Below are 21120 nucleotides of genomic sequence, written 5' to 3' on the forward strand. Positions count from 1 at the left end.
TTTGGTATTTGTTGTTTAAGTTGCTGTGATTAATAACTCTTGATTTATTTAAGTTGCTCAGTATTTCTATCAGAACCAAACTGTTCCCAGCTAATAACATAATGTGAAATTCCATTTTCACCCAATGAATGGTAAAATCAGTTTATACTGCACAGTATCAGTGGTTAAAATCTACATATTTCTTGTGTACATCAGTAGATTTTAACTGTTGTTAAACACTTAAAGCTACTTTCTCTGTATCATGCAACAGCAGTTTAAAGCAAGCAATTTTTAATGTGCAGTACTGTACAAAATAGAAGCCTAGATAAATTGTCTACCTTCCCAAATGTGAAATACAGTAAGTCACCTGGACTAAATGGACAACATCACAGGGTTCTGAAAGAGTGGCTGAAGAGACTGTGGAGGCACTAGTAGTGATCTTTCAATAACTTGCTAGATTCTGGAATGGTTTTGGAGAACTGCAAAATCACAAACGTTATTCCATTTTTTGAACCGGTGAAGGACATAGAAGAAATGAAATTATATGCCAGTTACCTGACTTTTGTGAACTGGAAAAGGTTGGGAGTCTATTATTAGGGCCGAGCTTTTGGGTTACATACTGCTTTTGACGTTACATACTGAAGATCTAGATGACAAATGATGGTTTTGTGGCCATGTTTGCAGATGATGTGATAGGTGGAGGGACAAATGTTGAGAAAGCAGGAAGTCTGCAGAAGAACTTGGATAGATTAGGATAATGGGCAATGAAGGGAGATATGGAATTCAAAGTAGAGAATATGGTTGTGCACTTTAGTAGAAGGAATAAAGGTGGAGACTATTTTCTAAACGGAGCAAATTCAGAAATCAAAAGTGTAAAGGGACTTGGGAGTACTAGTGCTGGATTTCCTCAATGGTTAACTTGCAAGTTGAGTAGTAAGGAAGGGAAATGCAATGTTAGTATTCTTTTCAAAAGGATTAGAATATAAAAGCAAGGATGTAATGCTGAGGTTTTAGAAGGCATTGCTCAGACCACATTTGGAGTATTGTGAGCAGTTTTGGACTTCCTATCTGAGAATGGATGTGCTAGCATTATAAACCACCTCTGGACCTTTTCCAAGAATTTATACTGGGAATAAATGGGTTAATGTATGAGGACTGTTTGATGGCTCTGGGCTTGTACTCGCTGGAGTTTAGAAGAATGAAAAGAGATCATATTTAAAATCTACCAAATATTGAAAGACCTCGATAGAATTGACATGCAGAGAATGTTTCCAATGGTGGGGAAGTCTAGGACCAGATGGCACAGCCACAAGGATGTCAATTTAGAAAAGAGATGAGGAATTTTTGGTGTTCGAAGGTGGTGAATCTCTGGGATTCATTGCCAAGATGACTGTGTAGGTGAAATCTATTTAACACTAGCCTGATCACAGGACAATTTACAATGACCAGTTGACCTACTAATCATACATCTTTGGTCCATGTGAGGAAATCAGAGCACCTGGAGGAAACTCGTGCATTCATGGGGGGAATACATACAAACTCCTTTCAGATGACAATGGAATTGAACTCCGAACTCTGGAATGCCCCAAGCTTTGCTCCTTTAACTCACAGGTTCCCAACATTTTTTTATGCCATGGACCAATACCATTAAGTAAGGGGTCTGTGGAGCCCAGGATGGGAACCTCTGCTTTAACTCCTAGAATTTGGGTTTGGTTCCAGCCTGTTGTGAGGGACAGGATAACTACTTAGTGAACAACTTCAGCCCAAGCCTAATCTTGATCAAGCCCATAGCGTAATTGCAATAATCTCCAAATTTTGTTAGCAATTTTATTGCCATCAGTCACTTTGTTTTTACATACACTAGATTGTATGTCTGAATCAAAAAGTTACAGGACACCTATCGTGAAATAAGAATTCACAGCTGTACCAATAGGGTGTTGGGGGAAAATATTGTTCTGCACTGTTATTAAATATTAGTAATTTGTACTACTTTCCCTTTAATGTACCAAGTATTTAAAATATTTTTTATTAGTACAGAGAGAAAATGTTTCAAACTGTTTTCTTACAAAACTTAAGTGCTAATCTGTTCCAAACTGTTATACCTAGTTGCATGAACCTGTACCTGGATCATAGTCCTCCATACCCCTCCCATCCCTGAAACTACCCAACATACTCTTAAATGTTCTCAATGTAATAACTTGAGGACTTAAATTAAGTTATAGTTATTTCTTCTGACACAATAAATACCACACTACAATTTGAACTTAAAACAGCAACAGATGAATCAAGGACAAATGTGTAAATTCAATATATTGATAAACGATGTCGACATACTATATCAGCATAAACCAGAGCAGAATGACTTCTCAAAGTTCCCATAAAGAAATACACTTCATATGTATGGATGCTACCCACAACCATTCACTGTAAAGTTGCATGAAATCTGATGTAATCAAGATGTGTAGTTGTGTTTGCAAAATATCTATTTAATACTGTCTTCATGAACTAATTGTGCTCCCATTACACATTTAAACTTTGATAATTGCAAAAAAAAACATTAAAATTTCCACCAAGCAACAATAATGGTCAGATTGTTAATTCTGTGCTTCAAGCCTGGATTTCTGATTCCTTTATCAATTCTTAAGATTATTGTTGTCACAGTAGTGTGTGATTGACATGAAAAATGCATGTTTTCAGTATTATTTACTGAAATATTGTAACATGTTAAATGAAAATCTGCCAATAGTAAAACTGACAATTTACCCCACTCTCCAGGCTTGATGTAGAATACTTCAGTGCAAATGCTTTTACTCTCCGGATGTAAATGTTATTGTAGAATTGAATGAGATCTCCCCTCTCCTCCTCTTCCATATCACTGTTAGCTCCAGCCAGCCGAGTTGGCGTAGGTGGTGCACTACTTGGCTGAGGTACTGGCAGTGTACTGCTGGACCTCATGTTTGGACTGGAGTCTCTACTATCTACAAGAAAAAGAGGACAACTTACAATTAAGTTAACTAAAAATTTGCATCTTGCATATCACACCAGCAAGAAGCAACTACTGTACATACAAGTGCAAGAAGAAATATTATATAGATATGAAACACTATCCTGCAGGGAGATTGTGGAAGTGTTTCTTTATGCTAAGTGTCCGTCCACTTCATTTCAAAAGAAGCAATTTGTTTAAAATAAAGGTTGTACAAGATAACATAGGAAGAAATAAACAATGGATGGAAGAATGAGTGGAAAAAAAAGCCAAAATATCAGAATATAATATTACAGTCCATTTTTGCACTGTTGAACATTAATAATTAGATGCTTTGAGAAAGGCATACTATTATCAATACTATATAATATGATACAATAATTGTTAATACCATATAATGTATTAAAAATACTTACTCCTATCTCTGGTTGTCTCTGTTGGTGAACCCTGGCGACCACTACTGTCACTGCTGCCGGAAGTTCGTCTTCTTCGAACTTTTAACAATACACTCCTATAAATCTGTACAGACATAAATATCATCAGGTACAGAATACTAATAGGTACAATTTTATAATTACAATTAAAAATTGTTCTAGGTTTATTAAATTTCCAATTGCGATGTATGTTAAGGAATATTCTTGCACAAGTCAAGAGAGTCAGTTGAGAGGGATGAGGCCCAATTATGTCAAGGATATTTTGATTCAAACATCGTCCACATGAAATGGTCAGAACATACTTTTGTTCTTGTTATTCCCAACATGACTAAGGCTTTAATTCTACTCACATATCTGAAGTGGTTCTCTTAGTACCTCTCAGATTCATGATTTAAAATGTTCTATTTGTCTGAAAGTGAAACAACTTTCTCCTAAATCATTTTTAAGAAAGGATTAGATGAAAGTGCAGGGTGGCATGACAGATATTGATAACCAGAGCTTATCAGGATACATATATGAATATCCCTCAATCAGAGGTGAGAAAGATAGTAAAAAGGCTACACTGAAGTTTTTGTATCTGAATACCAGCAGCATTCTTAAAACAAGTAAGTTCATGCACAAATAGAAAAATAATGGGCTCATGAACTAAGAGCTCCAAGACAGTAAGATATAGGGGCAGAATTAGGCCATTCAGCTCATCAGGTCTGCTCCTCCATTCCATCAAGACTTATTTATTATTCCTTTCAAAGCCATTCTCCTGCCTTCACCTCATAATCTTTGACTAATCAAGAACCTATGAACCTTTAAGTATACCAAGTGACTTGGCCTCCACAGCCACCTGTGGCGATTGAGTTCCACTAAGTAACCTCTGAAGCCTTGACAAATCAAGAAAAATGAACTTTCACTTTAAATATACCAAGTGACAGCCATCTGTGGCGATTTGAGTTCTATACTCTGTGACTAAAGAAATCCCTCCTCATCTCTCTGCTAAATGGACATCCCTTCTATTCTGAGGCTGTGCCCTCAGGTCATACGTAAGATCTCAGGTCCACATCCACTCCACAACCACTCTACCTAGGCTTTTAAATATTCAGTAAATTTCAATGAGATTCTGCCTCATTCTTCTAAATTCCAGTGAGTATGGCCCAAAGTAATTACACACAGCATAATTAACCCTTTCATTCCTGGGATCATTCTCATGAACCTCCTCTGGGCCCTCTCCAATGCTAGCACTTCTTTTCCTAAATAAGGGACACAAACCTGCTCACAGGACTCCCAAGTGTGCTCTGATCGATGTCTTATATCATCACAATACAGACAAAATGCTAAAGGAATTCAGCATGCCAGGCAGCATCAGTGGAAAAGAGTAAACAGTTAACATTTCGAGCCAAGACCTTCATCAGGACTGGTTATGGGGGCCTGGTCACTGAATGTATTTCAGGCGGAGGTTGATAGATTCTTGGTAAGTCAGGGTGTAAAAGGTTACGGGGAGGGAATGGGGTTGAAAGGGAAATAAATCAGCCATGATCAAATAGCAGAGCAGACTTGATGGGCCAAATGGCCTAATTCTACTCCAATGTCTTATAGCCTTATGTCTTATAAATCTTCAAAATTATATCTTTGCTTTCCATTCTAGTTCTCTTGAAATGAATGCTAACATTGCATTTGCCTTCCTTCCTTACTCAACCTGCAAATCAACTGTTAGGAAATCCTGCACAGTCCCAAGTCCTTCTGCACCTCTGATTTTTGAATTTTCTCCCCATTTAGAAAACAGCCTACATTTTATTCCTTCTCAGCTGGCCGGTGGTGTAGTGGTATCCACACCACGCCTGGGTTCGAATCCGGCTGTCTCCCTGCACATTTTCCATCCATGCTGGTTGAGTGTCAAGCTAGCAACTTGGCTTTATAAAAAACAGACAAACATGCTAAAGAAATGGCAAGGTTGCCACCTGATGCACCACAAGGTGCGAACAGGAACAACTGACTGACTTTGTTCCTTCTACCAAAGTGCACAACCATATACACCATAATCCATCTGTCAATTCTTCCTAACTTCATATCATCAATTCCATCATTCACATCATTGACATAAGTGTCTTCCGATTTCCTTTCTTTTGCCACTTTCCCTTCTTCAAGAGTGGAGTCACACCTGCAATTTTCCAGTCTTCTGGAACCATTTCAGAACCTAGTGGTTCTTGAAAGATCATTACTAAAGCCTCCACAATCTCTTCAGATAGCTCTTCCAGAACCCCGGGGTGTAGTTCATCTGGTCCAGGTGATGTAACTACCTTCAGACATTTTAGCTTCCCAAGCACCTTCTCCTTAGTAATAGCAACAACACTCAATTCTACCCCCCGGCACTCTCAAATATCCGGCACACTACTAATGTCTTCCACCATGAAGACCGATGCAAAATATTTACATTCATCTGCTATTTCTTTGTTTCCCCATTATTTCCTCTCCAGCATCATTTTCCAGTGGTCTGATATCTACTCTCGCCTCTCTTTTACTCTACAGATATTAGAAAACACTTTTGGTATCCTCTTTTATATTATTGGCTAGCTTACCTTCATATTTCATCTTTTCTCTCCTTATGATTTTTAGTTGCCTTCTGTTGGTTTGTAAAAGCTTTCCAATCCTCTAGCTTCCCAATAATTTTTGTTATACACCCTCTCTTTTGCTTTTATGCTGTCTTTGATTTCCTTTACTGACCATGGTTTCATCATCTTCCCTTTAGAATACTTAATAATCTTTGGGATGTATTTATCCTGCGCTTTCTGAATTGCTTCCTGAAACTCCAGCCATTGCTGTTCTTCCGTCATCTCCACTTGTGTCCCCTTTCAATAAACATTTAATATTTTTTTCACAATTACTAATTATCATTGCATTATCAATTATCCAGGCTACTTTTAGCAGTAAGTCAAAAATCAATGGAACTGCACATCCTTCAGATCTGAAACAAGAACAGAAAATGTAGGAAACACTGAGCAGGTCAGACAGTATCTGAAAAGAGAAACAAGAGTTGGTATTTGAAATCGGACACCCTATGTCTGAATTGTTCTGAAGAAACATGAACTCTGTTTCTCTTTCTTCAGATGCTGATGAGTCTCGTAATTAAATCCAGAATAATTCTCATTTAGAAGAGTCAGACAAATGGAAAGCAGGGATAGCCCAGATGATAAACAAGGAAAAGTCAGTCAAGAGAAAGGATCTTAGCTCAGAAAATCAAGAAGCAACACAAGTTTGAAAGGAGGTGAGAAACAACCAGAGTCAGTTTGATGGAGTTGCCTGTAACAGCCCAGTTAATGCATAAATCAGAAGGCAACGGTAACAAGGTTAAAACAATAATAATGGAGGACTTTAATCTACATTAAAATCAGTGTAAATCTATTAATTGCAATAGTGTAAATGACAAATTCATGGAATGTGACAAAGCAATGAAAGAATGGGCTGTTCTAAAATCTTGTGTGTGATTTCCTTACTGACTGAAATAGAAAGAACTTATCTTGGAGAATAGGGAAAAGACAAAAGAAATTAAACAAAAATTTCTTTCTTCACGGTAGAAGTCACAGAAAACCTCCTATCACTGGTGAGGAATCACAAGTCTAGAGTGATTAAGATGAAAGAAATTAGCATAAGTGAAAAAATGAACTGGAAAAGCAAGTGGAACCCGAAAGATGACAGATTCTCCAGGACCTGATAACCCATGTCTAGTTTTGAAGGAGATGGTCATGAGATAAGTGTTACAATGATATTCATCTTCCAATTTCAAAATTCTGCATATTCTAGGGCAGCTCCCAGAGACAGAAAGATTGCAAATGTAACCCCACTATTTAAGAAAAGTGGGTGACAGAAAACAGGGAAATACAGATCAATCAGCCCAAGATCAACACAAAGTAAAAATACTAGAACCTGTTATTAAGGAAATGGTAGCAAGACAATTAGAAGATAATAATCAACATGGATTTATGCAAAACGAGATCATATTTAACAAATTTGCTTAAGAGCTTTTTTTTTTAGGTTGCAGCTCACAAAATAGGTAAGGGGGAATCGGTGGGTATGGTATACAGTGGGTTCCAGTTAATTAAGACAGCCACTTATTTGGGATAACTCTTAAAGAACAAAAACTAATTGAGAAAACAGCTGTGATTCCCTTTGTTTATTTCGGACACAATGTTACTTAATTGGGGCAGGAGACTTGCCGAAGTTTCGAACTAGCATCAGTCATGTGCACTTGTGTGGCCATTAAACACTACATCGTGCTTAAGCAAACATCTTTTAATGTCAGTTGCATATGTTTGCGTTCAAAATGCAGTGGTTATTCTCACTGATAGTTGGCAAGAAATGAGCAGTACCATAATTCAGAACTGTTTTACTCACCACAGTTTCAAGCAACCAGGATTAGAGATGCCAGAAACGGCCAGGAGTGAAAATGAAGCGATTTTACTACTTCAACAAGTGGGGAACTACAAAGAGTTTGATGGTATCAACAATCATCTTGAAAATTACAGTGAAAATGAAGATTTGGACAACACAATCATAAGTAGCATTGTATGAAGGCAGTCCATCATCTCCTGTATGTCTGTGCTGATTTTGTTCATTTAGGGTCAATCAAAAAAAACGGCAGTATCCACTGGATGAATTCCTCTGTCGATAACTATTCAGGAACTAATATACAGTTGTATAGTACAGTAGTGGAATTAGTAGAGTTCTAATTTGTTATGTATTTCACTTAAATACATAACTTGTTACTTAGTTTTTTTTAATGCCTTTTTAATTACTTCCATGAAACTGACTAATTGGGGCAACCATTTATTTGGGCCAACCAAAATGTACTGGTCCCGATGTGTCCCAATTAACTAGAATGCACTGTATTTGGAATTCCGGAAGGTCCTCAATAAGGTATCTCATAAGGGGTTATTAAATGAAGGTATGTGTTATGGGGAGGAGGCTAATATATTGGCATGGAATGAAGATAAATTAGAGAGCAAAATACAGAGAACAGTGTAAATAAATTATTTTCGGAGTTCAGCGGTGACTAGTGAGCTTCCACAGGGATTGATGATTGGCCTCAGCTGCTCAAAATTTATATTCACGATTTGGATGAGGGCACATTTCCAAGCCTGCTGAGAAGTTGGATGCAAGGTAGATGACGAGATTTCAAGTAGACTAAAGTGAACATGTGCAGTCATGAAGAAAGCAAACAGCATTTGGACTTCCTCCAGGCACCACAGTAGCATAGCCAATAGCACAACGCTATTACAGCTCGGGGTGTTCTGGAGTTCAGGGTTCAATTTCCAGCGCTGTTGTAAAGAGTCTCTGTAAGTTTTCCCCAGGTGCTTCAGTTTTCTCCCAACAATGAACCAGGTAACCCAATTAACCCAATTACTGGTCATTGTAAAGTGTCCTGTGATTAGGTTTGGCTTAATTGTGTTTTTGGGGCTACTGGCTCAAAAGGCCAACTCCTTGCTGTATCACTCAGAAAAATAAATTCATTCACTGCAGGAGGATTGAAGTACAAAAGCAGGGCCATTCAATTTAAATTAAATAGGTTTCTGATAAAGCTGCACCTGGGATATTATGTACAAATATTATCTCCCTACCTAAGAATTGCTGGATCACAAAAGAGGGACTGCAATAAACATTTATCAGATTAATTCCAAGTATTGGAGACTGGCCTTTTTTGAGTTTAGAAGAAGTAATCTAATTGAGACATATAATTCTTACAGGATTTGAGAGGATAGCTGCAGGGACTATGTTTCTTCTGGTTGCTGTATCTGTATGCAGGGATCATAGACTCAAAATAAGGAATTGGCCACCCAGGATTAACAAAAAATAGATCCTCATCTAGACGACAGAAAACTATTCCACAGGCAATGTGCATACTCTGTAAAATAGCCAATTATTTATAGCATTCAATGTTTATTTAACTCCAGGAACTTTCACAGATGAACCTATTCCTGTGCTCATTCAACAACAATACATATATTTTTCCATAGAAATCAAATAGAGAAATCGTGAAATGGGACCTGAAGTTATTTTCCCTTCCATCATCATTGGATACTGAGCCAATATGACAAATGTTACCCCAGCTGAGACTACATAACTTGGTACACGCTCAAGACCTGATTCACACTACATGATGTATAGGACAATGCACAGTGCACATAGCCACAGAATCATCATTGTGACTAACACCGTAATGTTGATACCTAAATACTCCAACTCTCGAAGATTTAGATGCGCTCAAGGAGAACTTATATAAAAGTGACCTTGGTCCATATCTCAAAGGGAGACAAACTGATAATCCTGGGTGATACAATCAGAGTGAGCAAGGCAAAATTAGCAAAGAAGGAGGGATGATTAATTCCAATGGGGTATTTCTCATAACAAAATGCCTGAGGGACAATCTATCATAAACAAGTCCATGATAAGTCAAAGGGACAAGCACAAGACCGTTCCATGACCCCACCAGTGTCTGGGACAGGTACTGAATACTACTTGATCTGCTCTACTTCCTCAATCAATTGGGCACTAAAATATTGGGGTAAACAGACAAATTGCCACAAGAAGTTCAATGTGCACAGACTCCACAAGAGAAACTCTTCAAAGAGGGCAATTCAGTCAACCTGTCACCCACAGAAGTGAACAGAAGCTGCATAATTTCCATAGTATAGAGGTGCTATTAAGACCAAATAAATGACATGTGGAGAAACTCATGATTTCTCTACCAAGATAACCCAGGAATGGGTCTACTTCCAATATTGGAAGCTTCATCATTTCTCAATCAAAAAGAAATAACTCTATTGATACCTGAAGGCAGAGGCCCACACAGCAAACCTGTGACTTAAAGAAAATAGGGTGGAAAGAGTAGAGGATGCTCAGCAGTTCAGGTAACATCCATAACGTCATGGATTGACCAAACCTTCTCCAGGACGAAACCCAACTCTCACCTAACCAAGAATTCAGCTGACATCCATATTCAGCATGGATCAGCCAAATCTTCTCCAGGACAAAACCCAACACTCACCTAACCAAGAATTCAGCTGACATCCACAGCATGGATTGGCCCAAATCTTCTCCAGGATAAAACACAACACTCACCAAACCAAGAGCAAACCAGAGAGGATAACTTCACCATCTTCACTCACCCTAATACTTAACTGTTCCCACAACCTATGGACTCACTTTCAAAGACTATTCTTCTCATGTTCTCAATATCTATTGTTTTTTTATTATCATTATTTTGTTTTTTTTTGTTTTTTTTTCTGTATTTGCACAGTTCGTTGTCTTTTGCACATTGGTTGTTTGCTCATCCTGTTGTGTGAGGTCTTTCACTGATTCTATTGTGTTTCTTGTATTTATTGTGGTTCTCCACAAGAAAATTAATCTCAGGGTTGTATCGGGTGGACATATATGTACTTTGATACTAAATTTACTTTGAACTTTGAACTAAACTGACCCATCTTTTCAGGTGAGGTTTTGAGATACAAAGTCCACCAAAAGGAATGACAAAGGTATGAGAGGGCAAAACTATACCTGTTTTCATGTGGAAATTAACTTCTGAGATGCCAACCACCAATATATTCCTTACATTATAGTATAAGCTTCAGTAAATCTGTTTTAGTTAGATCTAAAGCACATAATGAACTATCATGTAAAGAATATTAATGTACTGCTAGCAATTTTTCAAATACAGGTTGAGTACTCCTTATGCAAAATTCCAAAATCTGAAAGCAAACAGAATACAACTTTTTTTGAGTGCTGACATGTCATCAGAAATGGAAAATTCCACAGGATGCTGGGATGGTTTCCAGGTGATGCACAGGTCTCTGTTCACCACAGACAGTTCTGAGAAGTGACCTCACATATGTAATGAACAAAAGTTAGTGAAAAATAGAAAAACACTGCAAAAAGTGAAGATCTTGATTGTGTACCGTCAGTGTTGGAGTGAACATACACCAGATAATGGTACGTTAATCATGAAACAAGCAAAGATCTATCACAATGAACTGAAAATTGCAGGTAATTGTGATTATTCAGCAGGCTGGTTGCAGAAATTTAAGAAGAGGCACAGCATTAAATATTTATACATCTGCTGGTGTTGAAAATCTAACACCAGAACAGGTCTATGATGCTGATTGTTTTTATACCTTACATAATGACATTAGATTTTTAAAGAGTCACTGATGAAAATCTAACACTACAACAAGTTTACAATGCTGGTTGTTTTGATATTACATAAACCTAAAATAAGTAAAATGCAAAATCCAGTGTCCTGTAACCTTTTAATCAAAACATGGCATCATAGGTGGAGACTGAAAGCCTGTCGTTGTTTGTTGTTGTTCAACAGCTGATTCAGGTATTCTCCCGATGCTGCTTTTGTTACCCTGCACCCATTATATTTTCATGATAGTAATGGTATGTAATAATTTTACTGTTAAGTACATACATGTGTTGAACAATGGTAAGACAAAACCATCTTACTGGTTCAGTTAGAAATTATGGCAATCTCAGGCCATCTCATTATATATTCCAAAATTCAAAAAAATCCAAATTCCAAAACACTTCCAGCCCCAAGCGTTTCAGATAAGGAGTACTCAACATGTATTCATTTTCCCTGATGTCAGTCTTTTGTGCTTGTTCGGAGAAATTAAAAAAGGCTAAAATAAACCTATTTCCCAAAATGTGAAACTTTAAAATTTCACGTGTTGGAAAACAACTCTCCAAAAAAATTAAATTCACATTGAAATAAATATGCAAGAAATTTAGCAGGCATATTTAAAGGTTTCTTAACATGATTAAGATCATTACATTTTTAGTGAGATTTATGATTCAGAACTATAAACCCAGTGACTGTAAACCCAACTGAAGGATTATAAAATATGGTTAATAAATCAGCAAAATTACATATCTGTTAAATTCCCAAATGGTAAGTCAATAGAACAATTGGTAAATCATTAATTCCTATTTTAAAATGCCTATGCACTTGCTGAAAACATCTAAGCAAGAGATATATATCAGGTTAGTTAAATATATCCAAACCAAGTCTCCTGCTATTAATAGTTGATAATCATAAGTTAACATGAATAACAGGCAGACGTTATTAAAGAAAGATATACATTTTTACTTTGCTTTCCTTGTTTTCTAATTTTTCCCCTCCTCAGAATCTTAACAGCCTTCTACACAAATCCAAGTCATCATAATCTATTTAGTTCACTATAACCGGTACTAATCAGTGCTTAGAAAATAATTTAGTTAAAGGCAAAAGGTTTCTTACCAACCTGCCGCTTTTTCTGAAATTCCACTGAATAGTGAAATATCATGGATTGGAGAATGTCACTTTGATGTTTATTAGTGACCAAGAAATGGCTATCAGCAAAAAGAATAATTCAGTGTCTGGAACACTTCTCATTTTACCAAATAAGATAGAGCATAGGAAAAGGCCTATGTACAACACAGGAAAAGGCCCTTTGGCCCATGATATTGTGCTGAACTATTTAAACTAATGACACCTATTCCCTTTTGTCTGCACATGGTCCATATTCTTTGCATGTTCATGATACTATCTAAGAGCCTCATAACTGCCTCTATTGTATTTGCCTCTGACACTACCACCACCACCTCTAGCTGCACATTTCAGTCACCCATCACCCTTTGTGTAAATAACCTCCCCACACAATTCTCTTTTGAACTTTCCTCATCGCACCAAGTACATGCCCTCTAGTATTAAGAAGTTCAACCCTGGGAAAAAAAGATACCAGCTGACCACTCCAGCTAAGCCTCCCATACTTTATAAACTTCTATCATGTCTGCCTCAGCCTACAGGGCTCCAGCCAAAACAACCCTAGATCATTCAACTTGTCTATGTAGCACATATCATCCCATCCCTGCAGCATCCGGGAGGCAAAATAAATGAATACCTGGACAGTGGAAGAAAATTAATATTAGGTCAAAAGATTATCTAGTCAAGAGTAATTTTGGCATGGAAGCAAGGATACAGTGGTAAAACTGGTAAACTCGTGAAACTCAGGGGTATTGTCTTAATTTGATGATAATCAATATGAATATAAGAAGAAGTTAGTCATATAATTCTTTCATCCATGTATTAATTTTACATTTATAAGAAAAAAATTAGAAAAACTAAAAAGAAGCCAATTTAGATCAAATTAACGAATACAAGGGCAATTAATCTGGAACTCATGACTGGTAAATTGTGCCTCACAAACCTGAGTTTTTAATTGTTATGCCCTCGGCCCCCTCCTTTGTGAGAATCGCAAGAGCCCTAGTCGAGGGGGGGTCAACTGACCCAAGAGGGGGAGAGACGTGCTGAATAGACACAGGAAAATGGGAGAGAGAGAGAGAGAGAGAGACGTGCGGAAGACCACGTTCTCCCAAGAAGCAGAATAAAGGCGACATTGACTATTGTCTCATGGAGACCACGTGAAAAGCCCTCGGGCAAAGTGGGCTGGTTGAGAGAGAGATCGCATTACCTGCAACCTGATTGACACCTGCGATCCCGTGAAGAAGTATAAAGGAGGGTCTGAGGGGGCAAAACCCTCAGACGCACCAAAGACGCACCAAGGAAGCACGATACCGATTCCCGTGGGAGCGGGAAGCCATTTTGAAGGAAGCCACGTGCGTTAGATTCCAAATGTTGAATCTGTGGCTAGAACCAACGGAAGACTGCTTTTAAATAACAACGGGGAAGCCTGCTCCCCTGATTCCAAGGATTTGCTCTGTAAAGACAACGGGCAAGTGTTTATCTTTTCTAAACCATCTCTCTCTCTCTACAACGTGAAAACCCCAGCGGTTCCCAAAAGGGAAAAGCCTGCAAACTTCTGAGTGACCCCTAGACAACTATAGAGCTTATTTCTGATTGATTATTATTACACTGGTGTTTTAGATTGAGTTTTGACGATGTATATGATCTGAATGTTTTGTATTAACCATACGTTTGTGCCCTTTTTGAATAAAACGTTTGAAAATAGTAGCATCCGACTCAGCTGATCCCGCTATCTTTGCTGGTAAGTTACCTGGTTACGGGGTTACGTAACATAATATATTCTGCAGAATTATTGGATAAAAGTTATGGTGGCATTATCCAGGATATTATAGTATAATTGTTATAATACTAGTGCATATCCAAACATGTCCTTGAAAATCTTTCTCTTTAACCAAGTTTTTGATCATCTTTACTGAACCTGATTTTTCTGGCTTATTCTGTTCAATAGATTGCTGTTATGGTAAAGGGCCTTGAGGCATTTTACTCTTAAACACAAAATGAATTCAGCTCCAAAACATGCTAAAAAATGTGTTCATTTTAGGGCTACCAACAGTATATGACGGTGGTGCATATATACTACATTCTTTGTTATCTAACAAAATAGAGCCTTAGACAACCAAAAGAGTAAATGACCACTAAATAGGGTTAAATTATCTTTCTCCAAGTATAGATTCTAATAGATCATAAAATAAAAGTTAACACAAAGGAAAATTACTTCAGTACCTAAGATTTGCTTTAAAGCAGGCTTAATTTCTGGCTGAGAAGTGAGAATTCTGAACTGTGTTGCTGTTATTTCTCACAGCAGATAATCATTGTAAAGAGAAAACCTAGCAAACCAACTGAGCCCAGAACAACCTAATGAAGTTGAATCTCCAATGCTCTATGTAGTATTCTCTTTGTACACCCTATCTCTGGAAATTAAAAGGGAAAATTAGGTTGTGATGAATGCCCTTTCATTAATGGCAGTCTATCTGAAGATTGTTGCAATATGATAGACCAAAGTAATCTTACTGTTATGGGTAGAAGTCACACATCTAAAACAGCAAAAATAAAATAGTTTTTCTATATCATTCTTTTAATGAAATACTTGCATTGTCTAGAATTCTACTAACTGTTTTTAGATAGGTAATACAATTCTAGAAAATGCAAATATTTCATTACAAGTAATTCAACTTTTAATGATTTTCACTTTAGTATGAAAACTAGTAGTTTTCATACTAAAGCAGACATTTCTGTTTTGTGAAACTCAGGGAAGTTGCCAGGATTGGATGATAATCCTGGTTCACAGGCTACATTGTAACTAATCCGTAATTAAAGTAGTAGATATATGCACTTCATTACAGATGAGGAATACTGAAGATAACTCATCAAGCAGACTGTAAATAATCTCTTGTCCATACAAAATAAATCCAATCTTTGATAATGAAAAGAATAATCTCAGGTTGTCTCTCGAGAAGAATGGGCAAAAAAATGGCATGTTGGGAAATGTATGATAATTCATTTTGGTAACAGGAACAATAGTGCAGACTATTATCTAAATGGGGAGGCGGTTCAAAGATCAGAGGTGCAGAGGGACTTAGGAGTCCTTGTGCAAGACTCCCAGCAGGTTAATTTACAGGCCGAGTCTGTGGTCAAGAAGGCAAATGCAATGTTGGCATTCATTTCAAGGGGAAGAGAATATAAAAGCAAGAGATAATGCTGAGCTTTTATAAGACACTAGTCAGGCCACACTTGGAGCACTGTCAAAAGTTTTGGGCCCCATATCTCAGAAGCGATGTGTTGTCATTAGAGACAGTCCAGAGGAGGTTCACGAGGATGATTCTAGGAATGAAGGGGTTAACATATGAGGAGTGTTTGACAGCTTTGGACCTGTACTCACTGGAATTTAGAATTCAGGGGTAGGGGGAATCTCACTGAAACCTACCGAATGTTGAAAGGGCTAGATGAGGGGGATGTGGAGAGGATGTTTCCTATGGTAGAAGTGTTCAGAATTAGAGGGCTCAGCATCAAAATTGCGGGGCGACCCTTTAGAACAGAAAGAAGGAGGAATTTTTTTAGCCAGAGAGTAGTAAATCTGTGGAATGCTTTGCCACAGACTGCTGTGGAGGCCAAGTCCATGTGTTTATTTAAGGCAGAAGTTGATTGTTTCCTGATCAGGCAGGGCATCAAAGGATATGGCGAGAAGGTAGGCGTGTGGGGTAGAGCGGGATCTGGGATCAACCATGATGGAATGGCAGAGCAGACTCGACGGGCTGAATGGCCTAACTCTGCTCCTATGTCTCATGGTCTTATGGGTTTGAGAATGACTTTAACTCCATTTTTTTGGAGTATCAAGATAAGAGTTGCAGCCACTGTGGGGACAAGCAGACTCTTCCACAGCTGGAGCAGTTGGGGAAAAGTGCTGGGAAATGGCCAAAGTTTAATGTTGAGTTAGTGGCACTTCTTCAAATCCCTCTCCTACAAGTGTCACAAAATGCTTGATATCCATGTCAATCCAAATAAGTCCTGATATTCTTGGCTGCTTCTGAATTACAGGACAAAGGAGTTTCAGCAGTTTCATGGGCAGCCAGACCTGGAGGATCATTTTAGCTTTGACCAGTGTATCTGTATAAAATAAGATTGTACTTATCTCATGGGCCATTAGCAATTTTCAATTTCAGGCCTATATTGTTTTACTATGTAAGAACTTGTGCATCTTCAACAGTAGGTAAGGTGGCCAAGGTTAGATAACCCACATCCACAGTGTCCCTTACAAATATCGAATATGCAATCCTTACTCTTGTGGCTTGCAAATCCTGCTTCCTTCAGAGGTTTTAAGGTGACTCTTAAACCAGCAACAATTTTTTTTTTATCAAATAGATTTCCAAGTGTACCATCACAAAACTATAGAATAAGTAATAAGTTGACACAAATCAAATTCCCCCAGTCAGTCAAAGCTCAATAATCAACTTCAGAAGCTGTGGACTACAAATACAGTGGTGAAGTTTTATCTGCAGATTGTTACTACATGCAGTAATCATCTGTGAAACAAGATTAATTAATGATCTCAGTAGCTGTAATATTTCAATATAAGTTTAAGCTGAAACATAATCAGAAAATATGTGAAGCATTCAGCAGGTAGCATCTGTGGAAGAGAATAAGATAGAATGTTTCAGCTCTGAGATCCTTTGGGAAAACTGGGAAAGAAAACAAATGCCCAAAGAGGGTCAGGATGGATATGAGAAAGGGAATCTAACAGGGTGAGGCTAGCGTTATCATATGACGAGCTGTTAACTAAATTATCTGGTTGATAGAATAATGAGAGACATTAGAGAAAGAGAAAACATGACAGAACAGCTATGAAATGTAGAGCTGTGGAACATGCCCAAGTCATACATTGGTGGTTAAAGGAGGGAAACAAACTGCTCAGATGACCTATGTTTAAGTACTATTTAGTCTTTTGCTCCCAGCAAATCATCTGGCATTAACGGAAATCAGACAGCAGCACTGAATGCATGCATTTGATAACTTATCAGAGATGCATTTCATGTAAAATTCAGCTTCTTGAAATTGATGCAACTGAAGATGATAGGGGGTTGGGGGAGCGGTCTGGGGTGTTGGGTTGGTTCACAAAAAAAACTGCCCATTTAATACCACTCATTTTGAGCTATGTCTCAATGTTTGTTTTTTTTCCACAAATACTAATTTACCATCCTGAGAATGTGAAATTCTGGTACTACAGTGGAGTAAAGGGAATTACAGAGGCACGAAAGAGGCGTTGGCCAGAATTAAATGGAAAAGAACAGTGGTAGGGATAACGGCAGAGGAGCAACTGTTGGAATTTCTGGAAGCAATTTGGAAGGCACAGGATATATACGGTACATCCCAAAGAGGAATAAGTATTCTATAGGAAAGATGACACAACTGTGGCTAACAAGAGAAGTCAAGGCCAAAGGGAGGGCATATAATATATGAGTGAAAATTACTGGGAAGTTAAAGGATCAGGGAAGCTTTTAAAAACCAACTAAAAAAGTCGTTAAGAAGGTAAAGATGGAATATGAAAGTAAGCTATCCAATAATATTAAAGAGGACACCAAAAGTTTCTTTAGATACGTAAATTGTAAAAGAGAGGCGAGAGTGGATAGCAGACCACCGGAAAATGATGCTGGAGAGGTAGTAATAGGGGAAAATGAAATAGCAGATGAACTAAACAAGTATTTTGCATCATTCTTCACTGTGGAAGACACAGGCAGTATAGTGGAAGTTCCAGGTGTCAGGGGCCATGAAGGTAGATAAGTCACCTGGACCGAACGGTGTACATCCCAGAGTTCTGAAAGAGGTGGCTGAAGAGATCAGGAAGGCATTAGTAATGACCTTTCAAGGATCACTAGATTCTGGAATGGTTCAAGAAGACTGGAAAATTGCAAATGTCACTCCACTCTTCAAGAAAGGAGACAGGCTGAAGGAAACTATAGGCCAGTTAGTCTGACTTCAGTGGCTGGGAAGATATTGGAGTCAATTGTTAAGGATGAGGTCTCAGGGTACTTGGAGACACATGATAAAATAGGCCATAGTCAGCATGGTTTGCTCAAGGGAAAATTTTGCCTGACAAATCTGTTGGAATTCTTTGAAGAAGTAATAAGCAGGATAGACAACAGAGAATCGATTAATGTTGTGTACTTGGATTTTCAGAAGACCTTTGACAAGGTGCCACACATGAGGCAGCTTAACAAGCAACGAGCCCATGGTATTACAGGAACGATCTGGATAAAGCACAGACTGATAGGCAGGAGACAAACAGTGGGAATAAAGGAAGCTTTTTCTGACTGGCTGTCGGTGACTAGGGTGTTCCACAGGGATCTGTGTTGGGACCAATTTTTTAATGTAGTCTTTCTACGATTTGGATGATGGAATTGATGGCTTTGTTGCAAAATTTGCAGAAGATATGAAATTACATGGAGGGGTAGGTAGTTTTGAGAAAGTAGAGCAGCTATAGAAGAACTTAAACAGATTAGGAAAGTGGGAAAAGAAATGGCAGATGAAATACAGTGTTGGAAAGTGTATGGTCATGCACTTTGTTAGAAGAAATGAAAGGGTTGACTATTTTCTAAATGGAGAGAAAATACAAAAAGGAAACTGGTGCAAAGGGACTTGGGACTCCTTGTGCAGGTTTCCCTAAAGGTTAATTTGCAGGTTGAGTCTGTAGTGAGGAAAGTAAATGCTATATTAGTATTCATTTCAAAAGGACTAGAATATAAAAGCAAGGATGTAAGGTTGAGACTTTATAAAGCACTGGTGAAGTCTCACGGAGTATTGTGAGCAGTTTTGGGCCCTTAGAAAGGATAAGCTGAAACTGTAGAAGGTTCAAAGGAGGTTTATAAAAATGTTGCCAGGATTGAATGGCAGGACAAGAAGACCATTTGATGACTCTGGGCTTGTATTTACTAGAGTTCAGAAGAATGAGGGGTGACCTCATTGAAACCTATTGAATGATGAAAGGCCTTGATAGAGTGGATGTGGAGAGGATGTTCCCTATGGTGGAAGAGTTTAAAACTAAAGGACACAGCCTCAGAATAAGGGGGTGTCCTGTTAGAATGGAGATGGGGAGGAATTCCTTTAGCCAGAGAGTGAAGAATCTGTGGAATTCTTTGGCACAGGCAGCTGTGTAGGCCAAGTCTTTACATATATTTAAGGCAGAGGTTGATAGATTCTTGATTGGCCAGGGCATGAAAGGAGATAGGGAGAAGGCAGGAGACTGAGACTGAGAGGAAAATTGGATCAGCCATGATGAAACGGTGGATCTATTCATGGGAATGTCTGCTGTCACTGAACATGAATGCATTATTTAACATGAAAATTTAAAAAAATGTAAAACTCAATTAGGTAACTGCAAACATTAACTGGAGGCAGAATGCATTTACAGAATTATGTAGATTGAAACCGTACTTCCTTATGCAGTACATTTTCAGTTTCATAAGCTAAAAATATTATCTGCATTTACTTATGTAGGGTTCTCAGTACCGGTAATAGTGGTGTTAACTGTTCAGGTTAACAAAATGGCTTCCTTGTATTTTATAATGAAATGGCTTCTCTGTAATGCTGTAATGGGATTCTGTGTCTCATATGTTTGGGTTATGGCTCCAATAAGGGAAAAAATAACCAATGGAGGATTGTTATGCTATCTTGTCTGTGTAAGCTGAGCGGGAGTTCGCAGTCTTTTTCGAGAGGAGAGCGAGGAGGACGGATGTGTGTGGAGCGGGCAGAGGTTCTAGAGCGATGGATACTGGACGTCGGCAGTTTGGACAGTGGCCAAAGGCTTGGAAGGTCGTTGTGGAAGGAACAGGAGGCATGAGCTCCAAAGTATTAAAATATGTGTACAAATTGACAAACTGATTATTACTTTGGCGCCTTTAGGTTATCTGTTTCTACTAACCCATCACTAAGAAATCACTATAAAGTTGCAATTATTTACTCGCTTTTGGGTATTGTCTGGTATTTGTCTTGTGAGCATGTACTGGGGAGGGGGGGCATTACACCATATTTACACCGAAGTATTGCACTACTGGCAGGGTGACGGCGGTTTACCCTAGGCGAACGGGGGTCAACTGGGGGCACAGAGGCTACACTTAAATAATATTTGCAGAAGGTGGTTATCAGTTGGATACCAGATGACTCTCATCCAGATTGAGATTTTCCCACAAAAGTAAATCTCTAAACACAATGGCTTGGATGTGTCAGGAAATGTCACTGGGCAGGAAATAGTAATTGCAGTGATACAGCTTAGACCCAGATGCGAGTGCTGGCAAACTGGATAGACAACTTATGAAATGCACTCTCAAATTTTGAAAAAGATTTGGATGCTGATGTTGTTATTAGGGTATTTTTTGTATGTGGAAATATAGCTTCTGGGATAACATAGCTCATGATGGAATTCTTTGTGAATTTTTAGACATTTCCAC

General features: G+C 38.2%; 1 protein-coding gene across 5 annotated transcripts in view; it reads right to left on the reverse strand.

The window, feature by feature from the left end:
* Positions 1 to 21120, reverse strand: part of rbl2 (retinoblastoma-like 2 (p130)) — a 134006-nt gene that overhangs the window by 6858 nt on the left and 106028 nt on the right. For all 5 annotated transcript variants that reach the window (XM_073069999.1, XM_073069997.1, XM_073070000.1 and 2 more), the window contains exons 19-20: positions 3379 to 3481; positions 2743 to 2957 (exon numbers count right to left, since the gene is read on the reverse strand). In XM_073069999.1, coding sequence (XP_072926100.1) covers positions 2743 to 2957; positions 3379 to 3481 — 318 coding nt within the window. The remainder of the gene's footprint in view (positions 1 to 2742; positions 2958 to 3378; positions 3482 to 21120) is intronic.

Source organism: Hemitrygon akajei, chromosome 17, assembly GCF_048418815.1.
Source record: "Hemitrygon akajei chromosome 17, sHemAka1.3, whole genome shotgun sequence".
Taxonomy (NCBI): Eukaryota; Metazoa; Chordata; class Chondrichthyes; order Myliobatiformes; family Dasyatidae; genus Hemitrygon; species Hemitrygon akajei.